Source organism: Hyla sarda, chromosome 2 (assembly GCF_029499605.1).
Source record: "Hyla sarda isolate aHylSar1 chromosome 2, aHylSar1.hap1, whole genome shotgun sequence".
In the NCBI taxonomy this organism is placed as follows: domain Eukaryota; kingdom Metazoa; phylum Chordata; class Amphibia; order Anura; family Hylidae; genus Hyla; species Hyla sarda.
In genome coordinates this window covers 171,313,318-171,339,252 of record NC_079190.1, presented here as the reverse complement: position 1 = coordinate 171,339,252, position 25,935 = coordinate 171,313,318, and the positions used below count along the sequence as shown (strand labels likewise).

At 46.3% G+C, this 25,935-nt stretch overlaps 1 protein-coding gene across 8 annotated transcripts in view; it reads right to left on the bottom strand.

Moving 5' to 3' along the window:
• Positions 1-25,935, bottom strand: part of MYO16 (myosin XVI) — a 483,589-nt gene that overhangs the window by 244,957 nt on the left and 212,697 nt on the right. For all 8 annotated transcript variants that reach the window (XM_056555738.1, XM_056555737.1, XM_056555733.1 and 5 more), the window contains one exon: positions 18,391-18,541. In XM_056555738.1, coding sequence (XP_056411713.1) covers positions 18,391-18,541 — 151 coding nt within the window. The remainder of the gene's footprint in view (positions 1-18,390; positions 18,542-25,935) is intronic.

Below are 25,935 nucleotides of genomic sequence, written 5' to 3'. Positions count from 1 at the left end.
TAATATTATATATATAACATGTGTGTACTTTATGATTTAGCTTTAAACTTGCAATGCGAGCCTCCTGTCTTGATATAAAATTGGAGATTTTCCTACTCTAGGTGACGGAAAATATGGATTTTATGAAAGACAGGAGGCGAGCATTATCCCTCCCTACCCAACCCTTTAATATATGTTTTTTCTCCATTTTCAGCTTACTAACCATCAAGGAGCATGGACCTACCTATTTTATTTCTACGTCTACTGGATTCTGGCTTCATTCGTCAGTCAAATGCTTCTACAATTTCATCGCTGATCTTCCATTCTCAAGTCTTCATACTGTTCTACGTTCCAGTTGATTCCTGTTCCTTTAAGTTTATTGGACTTGTTATATTTCGGATTTAGTAATGTAAAGAAAGAGGGATAATTTTACCTGACAAGACACTATATAGACTGGCCTGGGCTACTATTGGCTAGTCCATACCTAGCTGTTACGCCGAGCGCTCCGGGTCCCCGCTCCTCCCCGGAGCGCTCGCCTCTCTCGCTACCGCAGCGCTCCGGGCAGCTCCACTGACCCGGTGCGCTGCGATACCGTCTCCAGCCGGGATGCGATTCGCGATGCGGGTAGCGCCCGCTCGCGATGCGCATCCCGGCTCCCGTACCTGACTCGCTCGCCGTCTGTCCTGTCCCGGCGCGCGCGGCCCCGCTCCCTAGGGCGCGCGCGCGCCGGGTCTCTGCGATTTAAAGGGCCACTGCGCCGCTGATTGGCGCAGTGGTTCCAATTAGTGTGTTCACCTGTGCACTCCCTATTTATACCTCACTTCCCCTTCACTCCCTCGCCGGATCTTGTTGCCATTGTGCCAGTGAAAGCGTTTCCTTGTGTGTTCCTAGCCTGTGTTCCAGACCTCCTGCCGTTGCCCCCGACTACGATCCTTGCTGCCTGCCCCGACCTTCTGCTACGTCCGACCTTGCTTCTGCCTACTCCCTTGTACCGCGCCTATCTTCAGCAGCCAGAGAGGTTGAGCCGTTGCTAGTGGATACGACCTGGTCACTACCGCCGCAGCAAGACCATCCCGCTTTGCGGCGGGCTCTGGTGAATACCAGTAGTGACTTAGAACCGATCCACTAGCACGGTCCACGCCAATCCCTCTCTGGCACAGAGGATCCACTACCTGCCAGCCGGCATCGTGACAGTAGATCCGGCCATGGATCCCGCTGAAGTTCCTCTGCCAGTTGTCGCCGACCTCACCACGGTGGTCGCCCAGCAGTCACAACAGATAGCGCAACAAGGCCAACAGCTGTCTCAACTGACCGTGATGCTACAGCAGCTACTACCACAGCTTCAGCAATCATCTCCTCCGCCAGCTCCTGCACCTCCTCCGCAGCGAGTGGCCGCTTCTGGTCTACGACTATCCTTGCCGGATAAATTTGATGGGGACTCTAAATTCTGCCGTAGCTTTCTTTCCCAATGTTCCCTGCACTTGGAGATGATGTCGGACCAGTTCCCTACTGAAAGGTCTAAGGTGGCGTTCGTAGTCAGCCTTTTGTCTGGAAAAGCTCTGTCATGGGCCACACCTCTCTGGGACCGCAATGACCCCGTCACTGCCTCTATACACTCCTTCTTCTCGGAAATTCGAAGTGTCTTTGAGGAACCTGCCCGAGCCTCTTCTGCTGAGACTGCCCTGTTGAACCTGGTCCAGGGTAATTCTTCCATTGGCGAGTACGCCGTACAATTCTGTACTCTTGCTTCAGAACTTTCCTGGAATAATGAGGCCCTCTGCGCGACCTTTAAAAAAGGCCTATCCAGCAACATTAAAGATGTTCTGGCCGCACGAGAAATCCCTGCTAACCTACATGAACTCATCCATCTTGCCACTCGCATTGACATGCGTTTTTCCGAAAGGCGTCAGGAGCTCCGCCAGGATATGGACTTTGTTCGCACAAGGCGTTTTTTCTCCCCGGCTCCTCTCTCCTCTGGTCCCCTGCAATCCGTTCCTGTGCCTCCCGCCGTGGAGGCTATGCAGGTCGACCGGTCTCGCCTGACACCTCAAGAGAGGACACAACGCCGCATGGAGAATCTCTGCCTGTACTGTGCCAGTACCGAACACTTCCTGAACGATTGTCCTATCCGTCCTCCCCGCCTGGAAAGACGTACGCTGACTCCGCACAAAGGTGAGACAGTCCTTGATGTCTACTCTGCTTCTCCACGTCTTACTGTGCCTGTGCGGATATCTGCCTCTGCCTGCTCCTTCTCTACTATGGCCTTCTTGGATTCCGGATCTGCAGGAAATTTTATTTTGGCCTCTCTCGTCAACAGGTTCAACATCCCAGTGACCAGTCTCGCCAGACCCCTCTACATCAATTGTGTAAACAATGAAAGATTGGACTGTACCATACGTTTCCGCACGGAGCCCCTTCTAATGTGCATCGGACCTCATCACGAGAAGATTGAATTTTTGGTCCTCCCCAATTGCACTTCCGAAATCCTCCTTGGACTACCCTGGCTTCAACTCCATTCCCCAACCCTGGATTGGTCCACTGGGGAGATCAAGAGTTGGGGGCCCTCTTGTTTCAAGGACTGCCTAAAACCGGTTCCCAGTACCCCTTGCCGTGATTCTGTGGTTCCCCCTGTAACCGGTCTCCCTAAGGCCTATATGGTCTTTGCGGATGTTTTTTGCAAAAAACAAGCTGAGACTCTACCTCCTCACAGGCCTTATGATTGTCCTATTGACCTCCTCCCGGGCACTACTCCACCCCGGGGCAGAATCTATCCTCTGTCCGCCCCAGAGACTCTTGCTATGTCGGAGTACATCCAGGAAAATTTAAAAAAAGGCTTTATCCGTAAATCCTCCTCTCCTGCCGGAGCCGGATTTTTCTTTGTGTCCAAAAAAGATGGCTCTCTACGTCCTTGCATTGACTACCGCGGTCTTAATAAAATCACGATAAAGAACCGCTACCCCCTACCCCTCATCTCTGAACTCTTTGATCGCCTCCAAGGTGCCCACATCTTTACCAAACTGGACTTAAGAGGTGCTTATAATCTCATCCGCATCAGAGAGGGGGATGAATGGAAAACGGCATTTAACACTAGAGATGGACACTTTGAGTATCTGGTCATGCCCTTTGGCCTGTGCAACGCCCCTGCCGTCTTCCAAGACTTTGTTAATGAAATTTTTCGTGATCTCTTATACTCCTGTGTTGTTGTATATCTGGACGATATCCTGATTTTTTCTGCCAATCTGGAAGAACACCGCCAGCATGTCCGTATGGTTCTTCAGAGACTTCGTGACAATCAACTTTATGCCAAGATAGAGAAATGTCTGTTTGAATGCCAATCTCTTCCTTTCCTAGGATAATTGGTCTCTGGCCAGGGACTACAAATGGATCCAGACAAACTCTCTGCCGTCTTAGATTGGCCACGCCCCTCCGGACTCCGTGCTATCCAACGTTTTTTGGGGTTCGCCAATTATTACAGGCAATTTATTCCACATTTTTCTACCGTTGTGGCCCCTATCGTGGCTTTAACCAAAAAAAATGCCAATCCCAAGTCTTGGCCTCCTCAAGCGGAAGACGCCTTTAAACGGCTCAAGTCTGCCTTTTCTTCGGCTCCCGTGCTCTCCAGACCTGACCCATCTAAACCCTTCCTATTGGAGGTTGATGCCTCCTCTGTAGGAGCTGGAGCGGTCCTTCTACAAAAAAATTCTTCCGGGCATGCTGTTACTTGTGGTTTTTTTTCTAGGACCTTCTCTCCGGCGGAGAGGAACTACTCCATCGGGGATCGAGAGCTTCTAGCCATTAAATTAGCACTTGAGGAATGGAGGCATCTGCTGGAGGGATCAAGATTTCCTGTTATTATTTACACCGATCACAAGAACCTCTCCTATCTCCAGTCTGCCCAACGGCTGAATCCTCGCCAGGCCAGGTGGTCTCTGTTCTTTGCCCGATTTAATTTTGAAATTCACTTTCGGCCTGCCGATAAGAACATTAGGGCCGATGCTCTCTCTCGTTCCTCGGATGCCTCGGAAGTTGAACTCTCTCCGCAACACATCATTCCTCCTGACTGCCTGATTTCCACTTCTCCAGCCTCCATCAGGCAAACTCCTCCAGGAAAGACCTTCGTCTCTCCACGCCAACGCCTCGGAATCCTCAAATGGGGTCACTCCTCCCATCTCGCAGGTCATACAGGCATCAAGAAATCTGTGCAACTCATCTCTCGCTTCTATTGGTGGCCGACTCTGGTGACGGATGTCGTGGACTTTGTGCGAGCCTGCACTGTCTGTGCCCGGGATAAGACTCCTCGCCAGAAGCCCGCTGGTTTTCTTCATCCTCTACCTGTCCCCGAACAGCCTTGGTCTCTGATTGGTATGGATTTTATTACAGACCTACCCCCATCCCGTGGCAACACTGTTGTTTGGGTGGTCGTTGATCGATTTTCCAAGATGGCACATTTCATCCCTCTTCCTGGTCTTCCTTCAGCGCCTCAGTTGGCTAAACAATTTTTTGTACACATTTTTCGTCTTCACGGGTTGCCCACACAGATAGTCTCGGATAGAGGCGTCCAATTCGTGTCAAAATTCTGGAGGGCTCTCTGTAAACAACTCAAGATTAAATTAAACTTTTCTTCTGCATATCATCCTCAGTCCAATGGACAAGTAGAAAGAATTAACCAGGTCTTGGGTGATTATTTACGACATTTTGTTTCCTCCCGCCAGGATGATTGGGCAGATCTTCTACCATGGGCCGAATTCTCGTATAACTTTAGAGTCTCTGAATCTTCCTCCAAATCCCCATTTTTCGTGGTGTACAGCCGTCACCCTCTTCCCCCCCTCCCTACTCCCTTGCCCTCTGGTTTGCCCGCTGTAGATGAAGTGACTCGTGATCTTTCCACCATATGGAAAGAGACCCAAGATTCTCTTTTACAGGCTTCATCTCGCATGAAAAAGTTTGCCGATAAGAAAAGAAGAGCTCCCCCCATTTTTGCTCCCGGAGACAAGGTATGGCTCTCCGCTAAATATGTCCGCTTTCGTGTCCCCAGTTACAAACTGGGTCCACGCTATCTTGGTCCCTTCAAAGTCTTGTGCCAAATTAATCCTGTCTCTTACAAACTTCTTCTTCCTCCTTCTCTCCGTATTCCTAATGCCTTTCATGTCTCTCTTCTTAAACCTCTCATCATCAACCGTTTCTCTCCCAAGCTTGTTTCTCCCACTCCTGTCTCCGGTTCTTCTGACGTCTTCTCAGTGAAAGAGATACTGGCCTCCAAGACGGTCAGAGGAAAAAAGTTCTTTTTGGTGGATTGGGAGGGCTGTGGACCTGAAGAGAGATCCTGGGAACCTGAGGACAACATCCTAGACAAAAGTCTGCTCCTCAGGTTCTCAGGCTCTAAGAAGAGGGGGAGACCCAAGGGGGGGGGTACTGTTACGCCGAGCGCTCCGGGTCCCCGCTCCTCCCCGGAGCGCTCGCCTCTCTCTCGCTACCGCAGCGCTCCGGGCAGCTCCACTGACCCGGTGCGCTGCGATACCGTCTCCAGCCGGGATGCGATTCGCGATGCGGGTAGCGCCCGCTCGCGATGCGCATCCCGGCTCCCGTACCTGACTCGCTCTCCGTCTGTCCTGTCCCGGCGCGCGCGGCCCCGCTCCCTAGGGCGCGCGCGCGCCGGGTCTCTGCGATTTAAAGGGCCACTGCGCCGCTGATTGGCGCAGTGGTTCCAATTAGTGTGTTCACCTGTGCACTCCCTATTTATACCTCACTTCCCCTTCACTCCCTCGCCGGATCTTGTTGCCATTGTGCCAGTGAAAGCGTTCCCTTGTGTGTTCCTAGCCTGTGTTCCAGACCTCCTGCCGTTGCCCCCGACTACGATCCTTGCTGCCTGCCCCGACCTTCTGCTACGTCCGACCTTGCTTCTGCCTACTCCCTTGTACCGCGCCTATCTTCAGCAGCCAGAGAGGTTGAGCCGTTGCTAGTGGATACGACCTGGTCACTACCGCCGCAGCAAGACCATCCCGCTTTGCGGCGGGCTCTGGTGAATACCAGTAGTGACTTAGAACCGATCCACTAGCACGGTCCACGCCAATCCCTCTCTGGCACAGAGGATCCACTACCTGCCAGCCGGCATCGTGACACTAGCACTCTTGGTTGCACTACCTGTGATGTTACACCTGTGTGAACAAGTTTTTTCTTTTCAAATATATGTTTAAATGTTACTGCTATATGTTTTAACAGTAAAGAAAGAATTGCAATGCTCACCTCCTGTCTTTCATAAAATCCATCTTTTCCGTCACCTAGAGTAGGAAAATCTCCAATTGTTGAATAGTATTGACCATTGTGGGCTTGCGGTATGTGCAGGTTTGAATTTGTTGTCCTGGAATAAAGCCCAGCATCAAATCCAAAAATGTGATTCTAGTGGGGTCAAAACAATGTGGAAATTTAACCGCTTCAGGATGCAGCAATTTTTTTATCTTTGTGTTTTCATTTTTTCCAATTCTTGCCCTTAACGTTATATTTTGATATTTTAAAAGTTTGCGCATATGCAATACCATATGGGTTTATTTTTGTTTACAATATTTTATTTGAAAAATGGGAAAAGGAGGGTGATTCAGACTTTTAGTTATGAAGGGGCTAATTTACATTTATTAACATTTTATTTTAATATTTTATTCACTTTTTTTTTTAGCTCCATAAGGGACTATTACATGCAATCTTTCAAATGCATATACTGAATAATGCTATGCCATAGCACATCATTTATCAATGTTATCGGCACTCCACTTGTACAGGCTGCTTGCACAGCTGGAGTGCACATTTGACAGATGGAAGGAGGATAAGGGAACTCTGCCTGGCATCTAAGCTAATCAGGATCCCACCGCAGTGGTCCCGTTTAGCTTCCCAGATCTAACAGGCAACTAATTTTAGCAATTTTAGACTCTGACTTTGTAGCGTATAAACATTTTAATACCAGACATCACCCTCATGAGTGATGGCCGACATTCACCATGGGTCCTACCGGGTATGAAGCACTGACGTCCCCCCTCCATATAAAGAGGAATTCATCTATATACTTTTCATACCAATTTGCTCAAAAAAAGGGTTGTCAGTAGTTGGTTTGGGCAGATGATCTGTTAGATGTAGACTGTCAACTGGGCGGTCAGCATCCCTAAGTTCTCATCAGAAAGAGCATACGGCTTCATGCCTCATTGACAAATTAACAATGGTGACAGTCTCCTTGACAGGCTATGGACATAACGGCAGTCTATTCAGTTTGGGGACAGTGACTACATCTCTCAATGGGGCATAAATCTAGGTGATCTTCCTGTTAATAACTTACCAGTATTTACTTCCCAGTCGACGGTGAAAATATTGGGCAGACTAGATATGCCGATTGCTTCATATCTGCCAACACATTCTATGTATCTACAGCATAATTAGCTTATTGTCACCAAAACTAATGGCTTCCAATAGGGGGGGGGGGGGGCTTAAAAGTGCTTGAATCTGTGTAATAATGACTCCACATATATTATGACAGCTGATGTTTTTTGAAGGGGCCACAGGTCCTCTTTAAATTTGTTTGATTTATCTTTTTTTCATAGTTTTTGTTCTGAGTTTGAAAAATGGAAATACATTTTTTCACTGGCTTAAAAAATGGCATCACTCCAAATGTATATATTTTTTTTTATACTGAAAGTGTTTCTCAACCAAGAACATAAAAATCCATTAATATGTCACAAATGGCCAAACTATTTACAATATATAATTACATGGTACGCATGTCACCTCCTGCGCCACCACTTACTCTTGACCTTTAGTGTAAGTTTTTTTGTTACATTTTCATGCAATTTATTTCTCAATAAATGTGTTTTAACTATCTGCTCTTTTATTCCTTGCAATTGGTTGAATTTAATAGTAACAAACATTTTGTGTTTCTCTCTATCTCCTTATTACTAAATCTATTTAAAAAAAATTACACAGATCTCAGTATGACAATTCACAGCAGATTTTTAACAAAAGACCTAATGCACATTTTGTCATCCTTTCGCATCTGTTTAGTTAATTCTGTTTTTCAGAGTGCTGAATAATGAGGCATACTATGCTATTTGATGTGAACATTACAAAGTCAATGTAGTGATGGGCCCCAATGGATTTTATCTTTCTCCCTAGATTTTCAATCTAAATATTGTTCAATTATGTATTACTGAAAGTCACAACAATATCAGTTGTACGTTGAAGCTACAAACACATGAACCCAAAGAAGCTTTATTTACGGTTTTAAAAGTCTTTTTAATGAATTATGGTGATATTTATAGTTGTAAAGTTGTAAAGATATAAAACGCAACAGCTTAATTTTTTTTATCTATTAATGGGATGCTTTATAGTCTAAGAAAAAGAAGGTATCAATGCTCCCATGCTATACAAAAAAAACTGCATTAATTCTATCACTGGAAATACTGCCATCATTTAGAACAATGTGTGCGCAGACAGACGCTTTTCCTTTAATAGAAGACATTATTGGATAAAAATAAATAAATCGGATGGTTTTTATACCTATTTTACTGCAGTACAGTGATCCCTCAACATATGATATTAATTGGTTCCAGGAGAACCATCATATGTTGAAACCATCATATGTCGAGTACATATGTCTATGTAAAAATGGTAATTGGTTCTGGGGCCTCGGAACCATTGTATGTTGAATACATATCTCTATGGGAAACTGCTAATTGGTTCTGGGATGACCATTGTATGTGGAGTGTATGGGGAGTGTTTACCAAACCAGGGTGCCTCCAGCTGTTGCACAACTACAACTCCCAGCATGCATGTACAGCCATTGACTGTCTGGGCATGCTGGGAGTTATAGTTTTGCAACAGCTGGAGGCACACTGATAGGAAAACATTGATGTATGGGGTGTATAGTGTATATGTATTGTATGTGATGTGTGACATCGCATACAGTACTGTACAGTTCTTTAAATACCTTCAGGGGGGACAGAATGTCCTCCATTACGATCCTGCCGACTACAGCTCTATAGGAAAGGAAGGGGAGGGCAGCCAGCAGCTCATTGGATGCCTGCAGCAAGATGCTACAGGCTATTGGCTATGACTGCACTGGGGGGGGGGGGGGGGGGGCTTACATGGAGCTCACAGTGGAAGCCTGTATGAGTTAGCAGGACAGCATGTGAGTAACAGGAGGCAGAACGGGGCACACGGGGCACATTATACAACTATCTGTCAGTTGCTGAAGCTGTCAGATAGCTGTTTGTATGATGGCCCCTACACAAAGCAGCATCATATGTCGAGGCTGCCTTCAACATACGATGGGCTCTGAGAGGCCATCATATGTTGAAATGATCATATGTCGAGGCCATCATAAGTCGAGGGGTCACTGTATTTTGTTTTCATTTTACACTGTGTAAACTTAGCCTAAATGTGTGGAAAAAAAATATATATATAACATTTGCATGAATCAAAAGCATATTGAGGTACTATACTATAGATGTTGAATTATGACTCAGTACAGTTTAGAATATGTATAGAGCTGTAATATATCTGTATTTTAGTTTTTTTGTGTTTTCTTTGTTTTTTTAAAGCACCTCCCACCCTTATAATGCATATCAGAACCATTAGCTACATAGCATATATATTGTAGATCTGCAAGAGCACATAACATGTCCAAATAGTATATAGAGATCTCTACTGTAAATGGAAAATATGGTGCTTGCCTTCGATAAACATCATCCTAATTTTTCGGTATCAGACTCTGCTTAGAGAAAATTCACATATGTATGCAGCCATGAATGCAGAATGTGATTTACTTGTTCTCAAACAAAGCTAAATCTTGAAATGAAATCTAACATAGGGCTCTGTCACACAGACATTAGTGTGCCCAGATTGTGTAGTCAATGAGGCACCATACTTGGCAGCATCTATGCTCATGGAGTGTGTCTTAGGCTTGTTGAAGAATTTTCTATTTTCCATTTAACTATTTAATATGGCATGCCAGAGGGCAATGTCTAGATGTTGTTGAACACTGGCTACTCAAACCCAGACACAAAGCAAGTAAATGACATGACCCATGCAAAGGAAGGCAGGAGCAATACTCATAATTACTATAATAACAGCGGCACAGGTCACATAGGGGCACCTCAAAGTTTTGACAAATAAATCACTATAAAGCTATGCTTTCCATTTCATGGTAAGAGTGAGTACAGAACGTCCTCACAGAGTCAAAGTATTGCCTTTCTATTGAACCAATAACGTGCACAAAACTTTAAAATATAATAATGACATTTAAATTCAGAAATGACATCATCTCTAAGCAACTTTATAAGGGAATTCATGTCTGCCATGTCATGTCATGTCTCTCTCAGCTGTAATTTCTAAATACTTATATATATTTTTTCTTTCAGCATTTATTTCCTACAGTACATCTGTATCTTGGTGCACATTTAGGCATGTATTTTGGGATGTAAACATCCCAAACATCTTATTTGCAAAGACTGAAAAATCATCCAATTGTTTTACAATATATATATATATATATATATATAGGAATATGCAAATCAGCTCATTACATCACCTTTTCAGGCGATGTTCCCTGGTATCAGCTTAGCTCCAGTTATGGAATATAAAAAGCTAATCAGGATTAATGCCAAACCAGAACTCTCTCTCCAGAAGGGTCCCTCTGCAGATGGGTCCCTCTTTCCTTCTGGATAGAGAGTTCTGGTTTGGCATTAATCCCGATTAGCTTTTTATATTCCGTAATTGGAGCTAAGCTGAAACCAGGGAACATCGCCTGAAAAGGTGATGTAATGAGCTGATTTGCATATTCCCCTACCCAGAATGCATGCGGAGTGCTTAGTGGCCCTTGATAGCTCCATCACACCAGGAGTGGTGAACTCGCCCTGAGTTAAATATACACATATATATATATATATATATATATATATATATATATATATGTATATATATTTATACATATATTACAGTTAAAACTAGTTTTCCTGCTGGAATTGATTGCTCTTTCCCAGTAAAAACTAGTTCTGACTGAATGCCTTTGAGAAAACTAGAATTCACAGCTAAAATTGACTGCTTTTCCCCATTGAAAACTAGTTTTAACTAAAAGCCTTTGTGAAAACTAGAATTGACTGCTTTTTCCTAGTTAAAAGTAGTTTTTACTGAACGTCTTTGTTGAAACACCAGTTTTTACTAAACACCTTTGTGCAAACTAGAATATTTACTGAATGTCTTTGTACAAACTAGAACATTTACTGAATGCCTTCTTACAAACTATAATACTTACTGTACGTCTTTGTAGAAACTAAAAGTGACAGTTTCTTTTTTGCTTGAGGTTGTTTTTTGTGACAGTCTACTTTAAACATGCAGTGTTTTTTTTTTTACATTTTTCTAGATTAGAAATTCTCTACTTGTAAAAGATAGTCATGCCAAATGAATCTATTTATTAGGGATGTCCCGATACCATTTTTCTTAAGACCAAGTACGAATACCTATACTTTTTTTTAAAGCAATCGCCGATACCAATTACGATACTATTTTAAATGTCATGTGACAGTTTTTTTATGGTTAAAAGGGGACGTTTTCAGTTTTTATTATGGAAGGGCTTTTTTATATATAAAAAAGAAAAGAAAAAAAAACATAATGAATGTAAAAGTAAATTCCCCAGATAGTTGCCCCATAAATAAAAACCCTCATATAAGCTAAGTAGCCCCTCCATTAGCTTGGCAGTTAGTCTCCATAATAGCATGAAGGTAGTAGATAGCTCCCCACATAGGCAACAGAAGTCCCCCACATTAGGTATCTAGCAGATTTCCCCCACATTAGGTATCCAGTAGAAGTCCCCCACATTAGGTAGGCAGCAGAGGTCCAACCATAGTTGGCAGAAGTTCCCCCATATCAGCCAGCAGTTCCCCCATAGCAGGCAGCAATTTCCACCCTCTACCCCCCTCCCCTCCGGCATACATACCTCCTGTGGCTCTTCTTTCTTTTTCTCCTGTCAGCTCAAGCGCGGTGCAGTCATCATGGTGGTGGCAGTGGGGGGGCACTGGTCCCGAGGCAAGATGGCTGGTTATCAGCCACCTTCTTACCAGGCACAGCACTACACGTTCAGTGGTGGCCAGTATCTGCATAACGTACATGTAAGTCACAGGTCGGGAAAACCTTCCATGACGTACATGTATGTCATGCATTGGGAAGGGGTTAAAACTAGTTAAAACTAGAAAAACCTGTTTGAGTACAATGTCTCAAATCTTTTCCCTGACCCCAGCAGGCCTCTGTGTGAGCAATGTCACATTACAGGGATATTAAACACAGTGATGTCACAGTACATGGATAATGCACACAGTACAGGGATAATGCACACAGTTATGTCACATTACAGGGATAATATCCCCAATAATATCACAGTGCAGGGTTAATACACACAGTGATGTCACAGTATGGGAATAATGCACACAGTACAGGGATAATGCATACAGTACAGGTATACTACACAGTAATGAGAGATGTCACAGTACAGGGATAATACACACAGTGATGTCACAGTACAGGGATAATGTATACAGTGAACGGATAATACACAGTGATGAGAGATGTCACATTATAGGGATAACCTTAATTATGTCAGAGTACTAAGATAATGCAGTGATGTTACAGTATAGAGTAAATATGCAGTGATGTCACTGTGTTGGGGTGGAGTAGTATTAAAGGGCAGGGACCAGGGCACAGTATTTATACTCTTAACTTTGTATCTTGCTAATCTTCTGTTCTCTTGCAGTCTCAAATCTTTTCTCTGACCCCAGCAGGCCTCTGTGTGAGTCTGAGATCACATGCACAACAGGGGGCGGGGTGGAGAATGGGGAGGAGCTGAGCAGGCAGGCAAAGATTGCTGAGTGTATGGCAGTGTTTCCCAAGCAGATGTTTCAAAACTACAAATGTCCCCATCTGCATGGAAAGTCTTTGGCTATCTGATAATGCTGGGAGTTGTAGTTTTGCAACAGCTGGAGGCACCCTGCTTGGGAAACACTGATATATGGACTCACTCAGCAGCTGACATTTGGGCCACTTGTCTTTTTAGTGATGCCCCTGACTGTCAGCATATTACAGAAGTCAAAGTCACATATCTTCTTATGCATTGCCTGTACCTCCATAACATCCCACATCACTGTTTTCCCCTTCTGCCTAACTTTGCCACCACAGAAAAGTAGCAAAGTAGAAAAATGTACAGAAAAATATAATGGTGTCCCTTGAAGAGAAGCTTCATACAAGTTAATGAACTCCTGGTCTTGTGCTGCGATCCTAAGAGGCTCCTAGCACTGATGCTGTAAATTCATGCACGCTCGCTCCCTGCAACCGTTCGCTCCCCCAGGCAAAGTGACAGGCCGGGAGCGAGCACAGCAGAACGCTAGTCCCATCCACAGCTTTGTCCATCAGCCATCTCTTGTCCATGACTCGTGGACAAGCTGATGATGTTGCGGGACTCGTCAGTGTCCCCGCAGGTATGGGGACCCCTAGTGACGTGATTTTCAAAGACAGTCTTCTTTAATAAAATGGGATTTTTTTTTTAAAGAAGTATATTAGAAAGACTATTGTTTTGCCAAGATGTACAGCATTAAAAGTTTTGTTTTGGTGCTTAGCGGAGGCATACATGGGTATGCAAGGACGTCGTGGTCAGCCCATACGAGCGTGCTTAGCAGAGGGGGTACGTGGGTGGAGGCAGCATGGTCAACCTACATGAGCGTGCTTAGCAGAGGGGTACACGGGTATGCGGAGGTGGTGTGGTGAACCCACCATGAGTCAGGTGATGTCACACAACCAATAAGAAGGAGCAACACGTGTGAGCAGGCCCCACCGCTGCCCCGCCCCTATTCCCACCCAGTATGCATATGAATATTTGCCATAGAAAGGAATAGGGGGTGCAGTGCGCTTGAGGCTATGGGGTACTTTGAGGGATGGCAATGCCAATCACTTTAACTACACCGAGGGGGAGATTTGTCAAAACTTGTGCAGAGGAAAAGTTGTCCAGTTGCCCATAGCAACCAGTCAAATTGCTTCTCTCATTTTTCGGAGGCCTTTTCAAAAATGAAAGAAATGATCTGGTTGCTATGGGCAACTCAGCAACTTTTCTTCTGGGCAGGTTTTGATGAATCTCCCCCCAAGTGCCTTAAAACACTGAACTCCTCCTTTTTGGGATCTCTGTCTGTGATACCCAGTCCAAAAGGGGTACTCCGGTGGAAAACTTTTTTTAAATCAACTGGTGCCAGAAAGTTAAATAGATTTGTAAATTACTTCTATTAAACATTATTAATCCTTCCAGTACCTATTAGCTGCTGTATACTACAGAGGAAATTCTCTTCTATTTGGGATTTCTTTTCTGTCACGACCACAGTGCTCTCTGCTGACACCTCTGTACATTTTGGGAAATGTCCAGAGCAGCATATGTTTGCTATGGGGATTTTCTTCTGCTCTGGACAGTTCCTAAAATGGACAGAGGTGTCAGTAGAGAGCACTGTGGTCGTGACAGAAAATAAATCCCTTAAATAGAAAATACATTGTTCTGTAGTATACAGCTGCTAATAAGTACTGAAAGGATTATAAAATTTGAATAGAAATAATTTAAATATCTGTTTAACTTTCTGGTACCAGTTGATTAAAAAAAAAAAAAAAGTTTTTCACAGGAGTACCTGGCTTTCAACGCTCACTACATGATGGCACAGTCAGATATATAACTCATCTCTGACTGTGCCATCATATAGTGAGCGGTGAAAGGCAGGTAGAAAACAGCAACTAGTCCATTCATAAGCCACACACTTTACCTTTTTTGCCCCCTGCTTGGGTGAGGCTGAGGCCTCTTAGAGTTATTACAGAAATAGCACAGCAGCACAGAGTATTTCTGGAGGGAACTGCAGTGAGGCAGACTGTCTGAAATACTCTGTGCTGCTGGGAAGCCTAGTCCATCTTCTATCTGCCTTTCACCGCCCCTACATGATGGCACAGTCAGAGATATAAGTTATATTTCACATATAACTAAGTCAGACTGTTCCATCATGTAGGGAGCGGTGAAAGGCAGGTAGAAAATACATACAATTATACAATTCATAAGCCACCCACCTGGCCAGGCTAGCCTGTTTATGTGTCCATGCAGATGCCGACTAAGAAAGCTGGCAGAGAGATCAGGGCACTTCTTCGGCAGGGCTCTGTACACTGAGGACAAGCGGGGCTCCGTACACTGAGGACAGGTGGGGATCCGTACACTGAGGACAGGCGGGACTCTGAACACCGAGGACAGGCGGGGTTCTGTACACTGAGGACAAGCAGGGATCTGTACACTGAGGACAAGCGGGGCTCTGTACACCGAGGATAGGCGGGGATCTGTACATCGAGGACAGGCGGGGATCTGTACACCGAGGACAGGCGGGGATCTGTACACCGAGGACAGGCGGGGATCTGTACACCGAGGACAGGCAGGGATCTGTACACTGAGGACAAGCGGGGCTCTGTACACCGAAGACAGGCGGGGTTCTGTACACTGAGGACAGGCAGGGATCTGTACACTGAGGACAAGCTGAGGACACAGTGTACAGAGTTCCGCTTATCCTCAGTGTACAGAGCCCCGCTTGTCCTCAGTGTATAGAGCCCCGTTTGTCCTTGGAGGACAAGCAGGCCCTGTACACTGAGGACAAGTGGGGCCCTGTACACTGAGGACAGGCGGGGCTCTGTACACTGAGCCCCGCTTGTCCTCGGAGGACAAGCAGGCCCTGTACACTGAGGACACATGGGGCCCTGTACACTGAGGACAAGTGGGGCCCTGTACACTGAGGACAAGTGGGGCCCTGTACACTGAGGACAAGTGGGGCTCTGTGCACTGAGGACAAGCGAGGCCCTGTGCACTGAGGACAAGCGGGCCCTGTACACTGAGGACAAGTGGGGCCCTGTACACTGAGGACAAGCGGGGCCCTGTACACTGAGGACAAGCGGGGCCCTGTACACTGAGGACAAGCGGGGCCCTGTACACTGAGGACAAGCGGGGCCCTGTACACTGAGGACAAGCAGGGCTCTGTACACTGAGGACAGGCGGGGCTCTGTACACAGTGTGTAGAGTTCTGCTTATCCTCAGTGTACAGGGCCCAGTGTGTCCTCAGTGTACAGAGCCCCGCTTGTCCTCAGAGGACAAGCAGGCCCTGTACACTGAGGACACACTGGGCCCCGTACACTGAGGACACACTGGGCCCTGTACACTGAGGACAAGTGGGGCCCTGTACACTGAGGACAAGCGGGGCCCTGTACACTGAGGACAAGCAGGGCTCTGTACACTGAGGACAAGCGGGGCCCTGTACAATGAGGACAAGCAGGGCTCTGTACACTGAGGACAAGCTGGGCTTTGTACACTGAGGACAAGCAGGTCCGAATGGACCGGCCTGTCAGTCAGCCCCTGCGTGTGAGCTAGATGAACTTTGATCTCAAGCACCATGTGTAAGCTAAATGAACTTTGAACTCTGTGAAAACAGTTTGAACTGAGTAATTTTGTTAAAACTAGTTTTCTTTACTTTAAACCAGTTTTAATTGACATTTGTTTTTTGATTAGCAGTAAATTCTAGTTTGTACGAAGGCATTCAGTAAATATTCTAGTTTGTATGAAGTTTTTCAGTAATTACTCTAGTTTGTAAGAAGGCATTTAGTAAACATTGGTGTTTCCACAAAGGCATTCAGTAAAAACTGGTTTTAACTAGGAAAAAACAGTCAATTCTAGTTTTCACAAAGGTATTCAGTCAAAACTAGTTTTCAATGGGGAAGAGCAGTCAATTCTAGCAGTCAATTCTAATTTTACAAAGGCGTACAGTCAAAACTATTTATTTATTTTAAGAAGCCCAAATATAAACAAAAAAGAACAAAAAGGGTCTGAAGTTTCTCGACTACAAAAATTTTTAAAGTCGGGGTACCCCGGTGAAAACTATTTTTTTTTTTTTTTTTTATCAACTGGTGCCAGAAAGTTAAACTGATTAGTAAATTACTTCTATTTAAAAATCTTAATCCTTTTAATACTTATCAGCTACTGTATACTTCAGAGGAAGTTCTTATTTTTTTACATTTTTTTATTTATTTTCTGTCTGACCACAGTGCTCTCAGGAACTGTCCAGAGTAGAAGCAAATCACCATAGCAAACCTGTCCTGCTCTGGACAGTTCCTGATATGGACAGAGGTGTCAGCAGAGAGCACTGTGGTCAGACAAAATGGAAATTCAAAAAGAAAGGAACTTCCTCTGTAGTTTACAGCAACTGATAAGTACTGTAAGGATAAAGTTTTTAAATAGAAGTAATTTACAAATCTGTTTAGCTTTCTGGCACCAGTAAAGTAAAGCCTTACAATACAAATTGTATGTCTTGATAAATATTAAAGCACAACTGTTGTGATATTTGGGCCATATAAAGTAATAATAGTATGTTAAATATGCTTAGAATATCAATCCAGAATTACCTTTATCTACTTTATTGCAGGTTTTATGATCTTAAAAAACACTTTTGTATACAGCCAGCAACAGTCGGATAGGTGTGGCCTGAGCTGCCACGCCTATCTCCTTTACTTCAGCACTGGGACTGCTGTGTTATTGACACACAGATCCCAGCATATGCGCCCTGCATCGCTCCTGATGTGGAGTGTAATGCTGGAGGCAGAGAGCACGTTCACTTTCTGCCTCTAGTGACCAGCAACCAGCGCAGAGAGAGATTAGTGAACTCCCCAGCAGCACGAAGGAGCGTTGCAGGGCGTATGCGCTGGGAACCTGTGTGTCAATCACACAGCGGTCCCCGTGTAGCGGCTCAGAGAAAAGCAAACCCCTGGCCACGCCTATCCAGCTGTTGCTGCCTGTATACAAAAGTGTTTTTTGAGATCATAAAACCTATAATAAAGTAGGGAAAGGAAATGCTAGATTGATATTCTAAGCACATTTAACATACTGTTGTTACTTTACATGGCCCAAATGTCATGACAGTTTTAAGGCAGTTTTAAAGGGGTACTCCGGCACTTAGACATCTTAGCTGGGGACCCCCGTGATCTTGCATGCAGAACCCCAGTAAAAATCAGTCCCCGCAGCGTGTTCGCTCCGGGTCTGATTACCGGCGACCACGGGGCAGGCGGCGTGTGACATCACGCCTCCGCCCCCATGTGACGTCACGCTCCACCCCTCAATGCAAGCCTATGGGAGGGGGCGGACTGATTTTAACTGGGGTGCTGCGTGCAAGATCACGGGGGTCCCCAGCGGCAGGAGCCCCGCGATCAGGCATCTTATCCCCTATCCTTTGGATTCTCCAACCAATGGCTATATCAAATGCAAAACTACAACTGCCAGCCTTTAACTATATTATTTCACTATAACAACACATTCAGTAAAGTCACAATAACACAACTTACAGCTTACTGGCAGCCAGAGGAAGATCATGTAAGATTTCTTCATACTGTTCATTCTGGAACACCGGGATAGAGGAGGGATTTTTATTTTTCTCTTCTGAGAGGTCTTCCACTTTCAGCAGCATGTCTTGCATGAATTCTGTGGCAGCTATATCTGTGGATAGATTAAATAGTTAATAATGCATGTATGTAAAATCGTATGTATGATTTAAAAAAATGATCTGTCTTGCACTGCTTTCTTCATTGAATTGCAACAAAATCACAACAAAACGTTTATTGCATGTACTTGTAGCTTTTGCACTAGTTAGTTTTGGGGCAGTGGTGCAATATTTTCTACATCTATGCTACTCCATATTAACATATTCTTGGATTGCTACTGATGGCTGGGACAAAATCACCATTGGCATCTTATGTACCCTTCTTCTGTTACAATCCTGACTGCAGAGCATAAAGTAATATGAGAAATGGGAAACACATATTGGTCCTGATTTTCTACTGTGAACCTGACCTGCTTTGGTTGGGTTGTGTACCAAAATGTGGCATAGGTGTACTGTGACACAAATTGTGCCTGTGACTTGTTCTCACAACCTGACCTATTTACTATTACATTCACACAAAATTCTGTGAAAAAATGGCTGAAAAATTCCCACTAAGAAAAAGTTATTCAGAAATTTCCCGACCTGTGTGTCCCCATAGTAAATAGAGAAGAACCATCATGAATCATGAGTCTGACACATCATTCTACACTAATAAAAACCCAACACTCTCAGTAAATCAGGGCCATTTGATTTAGTGATTTCCAAAGGTGAAAACAAAAGGTTATTGGAAAAAACAAACTTCAGTTGCTTAACCCCTTAAGGACCAAGCCCATTTTGACCTTAAGGACCAGGCCAATTTTATTTTTGCATTTTCGTTTTTTCCTCCTCGCTTTCTAAAATCCATAACTCTTTCATATTTCTATCTACAGACCCATATAAGGGCTTGTTTTTTGCGTGACCAATTGTACTTTGTAATGAAACCTCTCATTTTACCATAAAATGTACGGCGAACCCAAAAAAATATTTTTTAAGGGAGGAAATTTAAATGAAAACCACAATTTTGCACATTTTGGAGGGTTTCGTTTTCACACTGTACAATGTATGGTAAAAATAACATGTGTTCTTTATTTTGTGGGTCAATACAATTAAAATGATACACAGATTTTTTTTGTACCGCCCTATTTTGACCACCTATAACTTTTTCATTTTTCCATATATAGGGCAGTATTAGGGCTAATTTTTTGCGCCGTCATCTCTTATTTTTATCGATACCACATGTTACGCCGAGCGCTCCGGGTCCCCGCTCCTCCCCGGAGCGCTCGCTTCTCTCTCGCTACCGCAGCGCTCCGGGCAGCTCCACTGACCCGGTGCGCTGCGATACCGTCTCCAGCCGGGGCAGCTCCACTGACCCGGTGCGCTGCGATACCGTCTCCAGCCGGGATGCGATTCGCGATGCGGGTAGCGCCCGCTCGCGATGCGCATCCCGGCTCCCGTACCTGACTCGCTCTCCGTCTGTCCTGTCCCGGCGCGCGCGGCCCCGCTCCCTAGGGCGCGCGCGCGCCGGGTCTCTGCGATTTAAAGGGCCACTGCGCCGCTGATTGGCGCAGTGGTTCCAATTAGTGTGTTCACCTGTGCACTCCCTATTTATACCTCACTTCCCCTTCACTCCCTCGCCGGATCTTGTTGCCATTGTGCCAGTGAAAGCGTTTCCTTGTGTGTTCCTAGCCTGTGTTCCAGACCTCCTGCCGTTGCCCCCGACTACGATCCTTGCTGCCTGCCCCGACCTTCTGCTACGTCCGACCTTGCTTCTGTCTACTCCCTTGTACCGCGCCTATCTTCAGCAGTCAGAGAGGTTGAGCCGTTGCTAGTGGATACGACCTGGTCACTACCGCCGCAGCAAGACCATCCCGCTTTGCGGCGGGCTCTGGTGAAAACCAGTAGTGACTTAGAACCGATCCACTAGCACGGTCCACGCCAATCCCTCTCTGGCACAGAGGATCCACTACCTGCCAGCCGGCATCGTGACAGTAGATCCGGCCATGGATCCCGCTGAAGTTCCTCTGCCAGTTGTCGCCGACCTCACCACGGTGGTCGCCCAGCAGTCACAACAGATAGCGCAACAAGGCCAACAGCTGTCTCAACTGACCGTGATGCTACAGCAGCTACTACCACAGCTTCAGCAATCATCTCCTCCGCCAGCTCCTGCACCTCCTCCGCAGCGAGTGGCCGCTTCTGGTCTACGACTATCCTTGCCGGATAAATTTGATGGGGACTCTAAATTCTGCCGTGGCTTTCTTTCCCAATGTTCCTTGCACTTGGAGATGATGTCGGACCAGTTTCCTACTGAAAGGTCTAAGGTGGCTTTCGTAGTCAGCCTTCTGTCTGGAAAAGCTCTGTCATGGGCCACACCGCTCTGGGACCGCAATGACCCCGTCACTGCCTCTATACACTCCTTCTTCTCGGAAATTCGAAGTGTCTTTGAGGAACCTGCCCGAGCCTCTTCTGCTGAGACTGCCCTGTTGAACCTGGTCCAGGGTAATTCTTCCGTTGGCGAGTACGCCGTACAATTCCGTACTCTTGCTTCAGAATTATCCTGGAATAATGAGGCCCTCTGCGCGACCTTTAAAAAAGGCCTATCCAGCAACATTAAAGATGTTCTGGCCACACGAGAAATCCCTGCTAACCTACATGAACTCATCCATCTTGCCACTCGCATTGACATGCGTTTTTCCGAAAGGCGTCAGGAGCTCCGCCAGGATATGGACTTTGTTCGCACAAGGCGTTTTTTCTCCCCGGCTCCTCTCTCCTCTGGTCCCCTGCAATCCGTTCCTGTGCCTCCCGCCGTGGAGGCTATGCAGGTCGACCGGTCTCGCCTGACACCTCAAGAGAGGACACGACGCCGCATGGAGAATCTCTGCCTGTACTGTGCCAGTACCGAACACTTCCTGAAGGATTGTCCTATCCGTCCTCCCCGCCTGGAAAGACGTACGCTGACTCCGCACAAAGGTGTGACAGTCCTTGATGTCTACTCTGCTTCTCCACGTCTTACTGTGCCTGTGCGGATATCTGCCTCTGCCTTCTCCTTCTCCTTCTCTACTATGGCCTTCTTGGATTCCGGATCTGCAGGAAATTTTATTTTGGCCTCTCTCGTCAACAGGTTCAACATCCCAGTGACCAGTCTCGCCAGACCCCTCTACATCAATTGTGTAAACAATGAAAGATTGGACTGTACCATACGTTTCCGCACGGAGCCCCTTCTAATGTGCATCGGACCTCATCACGAGAAGATTGAATTTTTGGTCCTCCCAAATTGCACTTCCGAAATCCTCCTTGGACTACCCTGGCTTCAACTCCATTCCCCAACCCTGGATTGGTCCACTGGGGAGATCAAGAGTTGGGGGCCCTCTTGTTTCAAGGACTGCCTAAAACCGGTTCCCAGTACCCCTTGCCGTGACTCTGTGGTTCCCCCTGTAACCGGTCTCCCTAAGGCCTATATGGACTTTGCGGATGTTTTTTGCAAAAAACAAGCTGAGACTCTACCTCCTCACAGGCCTTATGATTGTCCTATCGACCTCCTCCCGGGCACTACTCCACCCCGGGGCAGAATCTATCCTCTGTCCGCCCCAGAGACTCTTGCTATGTCGGAGTACATCCAGGAAAATTTAAAAAAAGGCTTTATCCGTAAATCCTCCTCTCCTGCCGGAGCCGGATTTTTCTTTGTGTCCAAAAAAGATGGCTCTCTACGTCCTTGCATTGACTACCGCGGTCTTAATAAAATCACGGTAAAGAACCGCTACCCCCTACCCCTCATCTCTGAACTCTTTGATCGCCTCCAAGGTGCCCACATCTTTACCAAACTGGACTTAAGAGGTGCTTATAATCTCATCCGCATCAGAGAGGGGGATGAATGGAAAACGGCATTTAACACTAGAGATGGACACTTTGAGTATCTGGTCATGCCCTTTGGCCTGTGCAACGCCCCTGCCGTCTTCCAAGACTTTGTTAATGAAATTTTTCGTGATCTCTTATACTCCTGTGTTGTTGTATATCTGGACGATATCCTGATTTTTTCTGCCAATCTAGAAGAACACCGCCAGCATGTCCGTATGGTTCTTCAGAGACTTCGTGACAATCAACTTTATGCCAAGATAGAGAAATGTCTGTTTGAATGCCAATCTCTTCCTTTCCTAGGATACTTGGTCTCTGGCCAGGGACTACAAATTGATCCAGACAAACTCTCTGCCGTCTTAGATTGGCCACGCCCCTCCGGACTCCGTGCTATCCAACGTTTTTTGGGGTTCGCCAATTATTACAGGCAATTTATTCCACATTTTTCTACCGTTGTGGCCCCTATCGTGGCTTTAACCAAAAAAAATGCCAATCCCAAGTCTTGGCCTCCTCAAGCGGAAGACGCCTTTAAACGGCTCAAGTCTGCCTTTTCTTCGGCTCCCGTGCTCTCCAGACCTGACCCATCTAAACCCTTCCTATTGGAGGTTGATGCCTCCTCTGTAGGAGCTGGAGCGGTCCTTCTACAAAAAAATTCTTCCGGGCATGCTGTTACTTGTGGTTTTTTTTCTAGGACCTTCTCTCCGGCGGAGAGGAACTACTCCATCGGGGATCGAGAGCTTCTAGCCATTAAATTAGCACTTGAGGAATGGAGGCATCTGCTGGAGGGATCAAGATTTCCAGTTATTATTTACACCGATCACAAGAACCTCTCCTATCTCCAGTCTGCCCAACGGCTGAATCCTCGCCAGGCCAGGTGGTCTCTGTTCTTTGCCCGATTTAATTTTGAAATTCACTTTCGGCCTGCCGATAAGAACATTAGGGCCGATGCTCTCTCTCGTTCCTCGGATGCCTCGGAAGTTGAACTCTCTCCGCAACACATCATTCCTCCTGACTGCCTGATTTCCACTTCTCCAGCCTCCATCAGGCAAACTCCTCCAGGAAAGACCTTCGTCTCTCCACGCCAACGCCTCGGAATCCTCAAATGGGGTCACTCCTCCCATCTCGCAGGTCATGCAGGCATCAAGAAATCTGTGCAACTCATCTCTCGCTTCTATTGGTGGCCGACTCTGGAGACGGATGTCGTGGACTTTGTGCGAGCCTGCACTGTCTGTGCCCGGGATAAGACTCCTCGCCTGAAGCCCGCTGGTTTTCTTCATCCTCTGCCTGTCCCCGAACAGCCTTGGTCTCTGATTGGTATGGATTTTATTACAGACCTACCCCCATCCCGTGGCAACACTGTTGTTTGGGTGGTCGTTGATCGATTCTCCAAGATGGCACATTTCATCCCTCTTCCTGGTCTTCCTTCAGCGCCTCAGTTGGCTAAACAATTTTTTGTACACATTTTTCGTCTTCACGGGTTGCCCACACAGATAGTCTCGGATAGAGGCGTCCAATTCGTGTCAAAATTCTGGAGGGCTCTATGTAAACAACTCAAGATTAAATTAAACTTTTCTTCTGCATATCATCCTCAATCCAATGGACAAGTAGAAAGAATTAACCAGGTCTTGGGTGATTATTTACGACATTTTGTTTCCTCCCGCCAGGATGATTGGGCAGATCTTCTACCATGGGCCGAATTCTCGTATAACTTTAGAGTCTCTGAATCTTCCTCCAAATCCCCATTTTTCGTGGTGTACGGCCGTCACCCTCTTCCCCCCCTCCCTACTCCCTTGCCCTCTGGTTTGCCCGCTGTAGATGAAGTGACTCGTGATCTTTCCACCATATGGAAAGAGACCCAAGATTCTCTTTTACAGGCTTCATCTCGCATGAAAAAGTTTGCCGATAAGAAAAGAAGAGCTCCCCCCATTTTTGCTCCCGGAGACAAGGTATGGCTCTCCGCTAAATATGTCCGCTTTCGTGTCCCCAGTTACAAACTGGGTCCACGCTATCTTGGTCCTTTCAAAGTCTTGTGCCAAATTAATCCTGTCTCTTACAAACTTCTTCTTCCTCCTTCTCTCCGTATTCCTAATGCCTTTCATGTCTCTCTTCTTAAACCACTCATCATCAACCGTTTCTCTCCCAAATTAGTTTCTCCCACTCCTGTCTCCGGTTCTTCTGACGTCTTCTCAGTGAAAGAGATACTGGCCTCCAAGACGGTCAGAGGAAAAAGGTTCTTTTTGGTGGATTGGGAGGGCTGTGGACCTGAAGAGAGATCCTGGGAACCTGAGGACAACATCCTAGACAAAAGTCTGCTCCTCAGGTTCTCAGGCTCTAAGAAGAGGGGGAGACCCAAGGGGGGGGGGTACTGTTACGCCGAGCGCTCCGGGTCCCCGCTCCTCCCCGGAGCGCTCGCTTCTCTCTCGCTACCGCAGCGCTCCGGGCAGCTCCACTGACCCGGTGCGCTGCGATACCGTCTCCAGCCGGGATGCGATTCGCGATGCGGGTAGCGCCCGCTCGCGATGCGCATCCCGGCTCCCGTACCTGACTCGCTCTCCGTCTGTCCTGTCCCGGCGCGCGCGGCCCCGCTCCCTAGGGAGCGCGCGCGCCGGGTCTCTGCGATTTAAAGGGCCACTGCGCCGCTGATTGGCGCAGTGGTTCCAATTAGTGTGTTCACCTGTGCACTCCCTATTTATACCTCACTTCCCCTTCACTCCCTCGCCGGATCTTGTTGCCATTGTGCCAGTGAAAGCGTTTCCTTGTGTGTTCCTAGCCTGTGTTCCAGACCTCCTGCCGTTGCCCCCGACTACGATCCTTGCTGCCTGCCCCGACCTTCTGCTACGTCCGACCTTGCTTCTGTCTACTCCCTTGTACCGCGCCTATCTTCAGCAGTCAGAGAGGTTGAGCCGTTGCTAGTGGATACGACCTGGTCACTACCGCCGCAGCAAGACCATCCCGCTTTGCGGCGGGCTCTGGTGAAAACCAGTAGTGACTTAGAACCGATCCACTAGCACGGTCCACGCCAATCCCTCTCTGGCACAGAGGATCCACTACCTGCCAGCCGGCATCGTGACACCACATATGCATATATAAAACTTTTAGATCATTCTTTAGGGAATAAAATGTGACAAAAAAGCAGCATTTTTGGACTTTTAAAAACTTTTTTTTTACGTTTACGCCGTTCACCGTACGGGATCATTAACATTATATTTTGATTGTTCGGACATTTACACACGTGGCGATACCAAATATGTTTGTTTTTTTTAAATTATGCTTTTTGGGGGTAAAATGGGAAAAACTGACAATTTAGATTTTTATTGGGGGAGGGGATTTATCACTTTTTTTTACTTTTTATTTTTAAACTTTCAACTTTTTTTTTACACTTTTTATGTCCCCATAGGGGACAATCTATAGCAATCATTTGATTGCTAATACTGTTCAGTGCTATACATAGAACATAGCACTGATCAGTATTATTGGTGATCTTCTGCTCTGGTCTGCTCGATCTCAGACCAGAGCAGGAGACGCCGGGAGATGGACGGAGGCAGGTGAGGGGACCTCCGTCCGCCATTACAGATGATGGGATCGCCGCGGCAGCGCTGCGGCCAATCTGATCATCTATTTT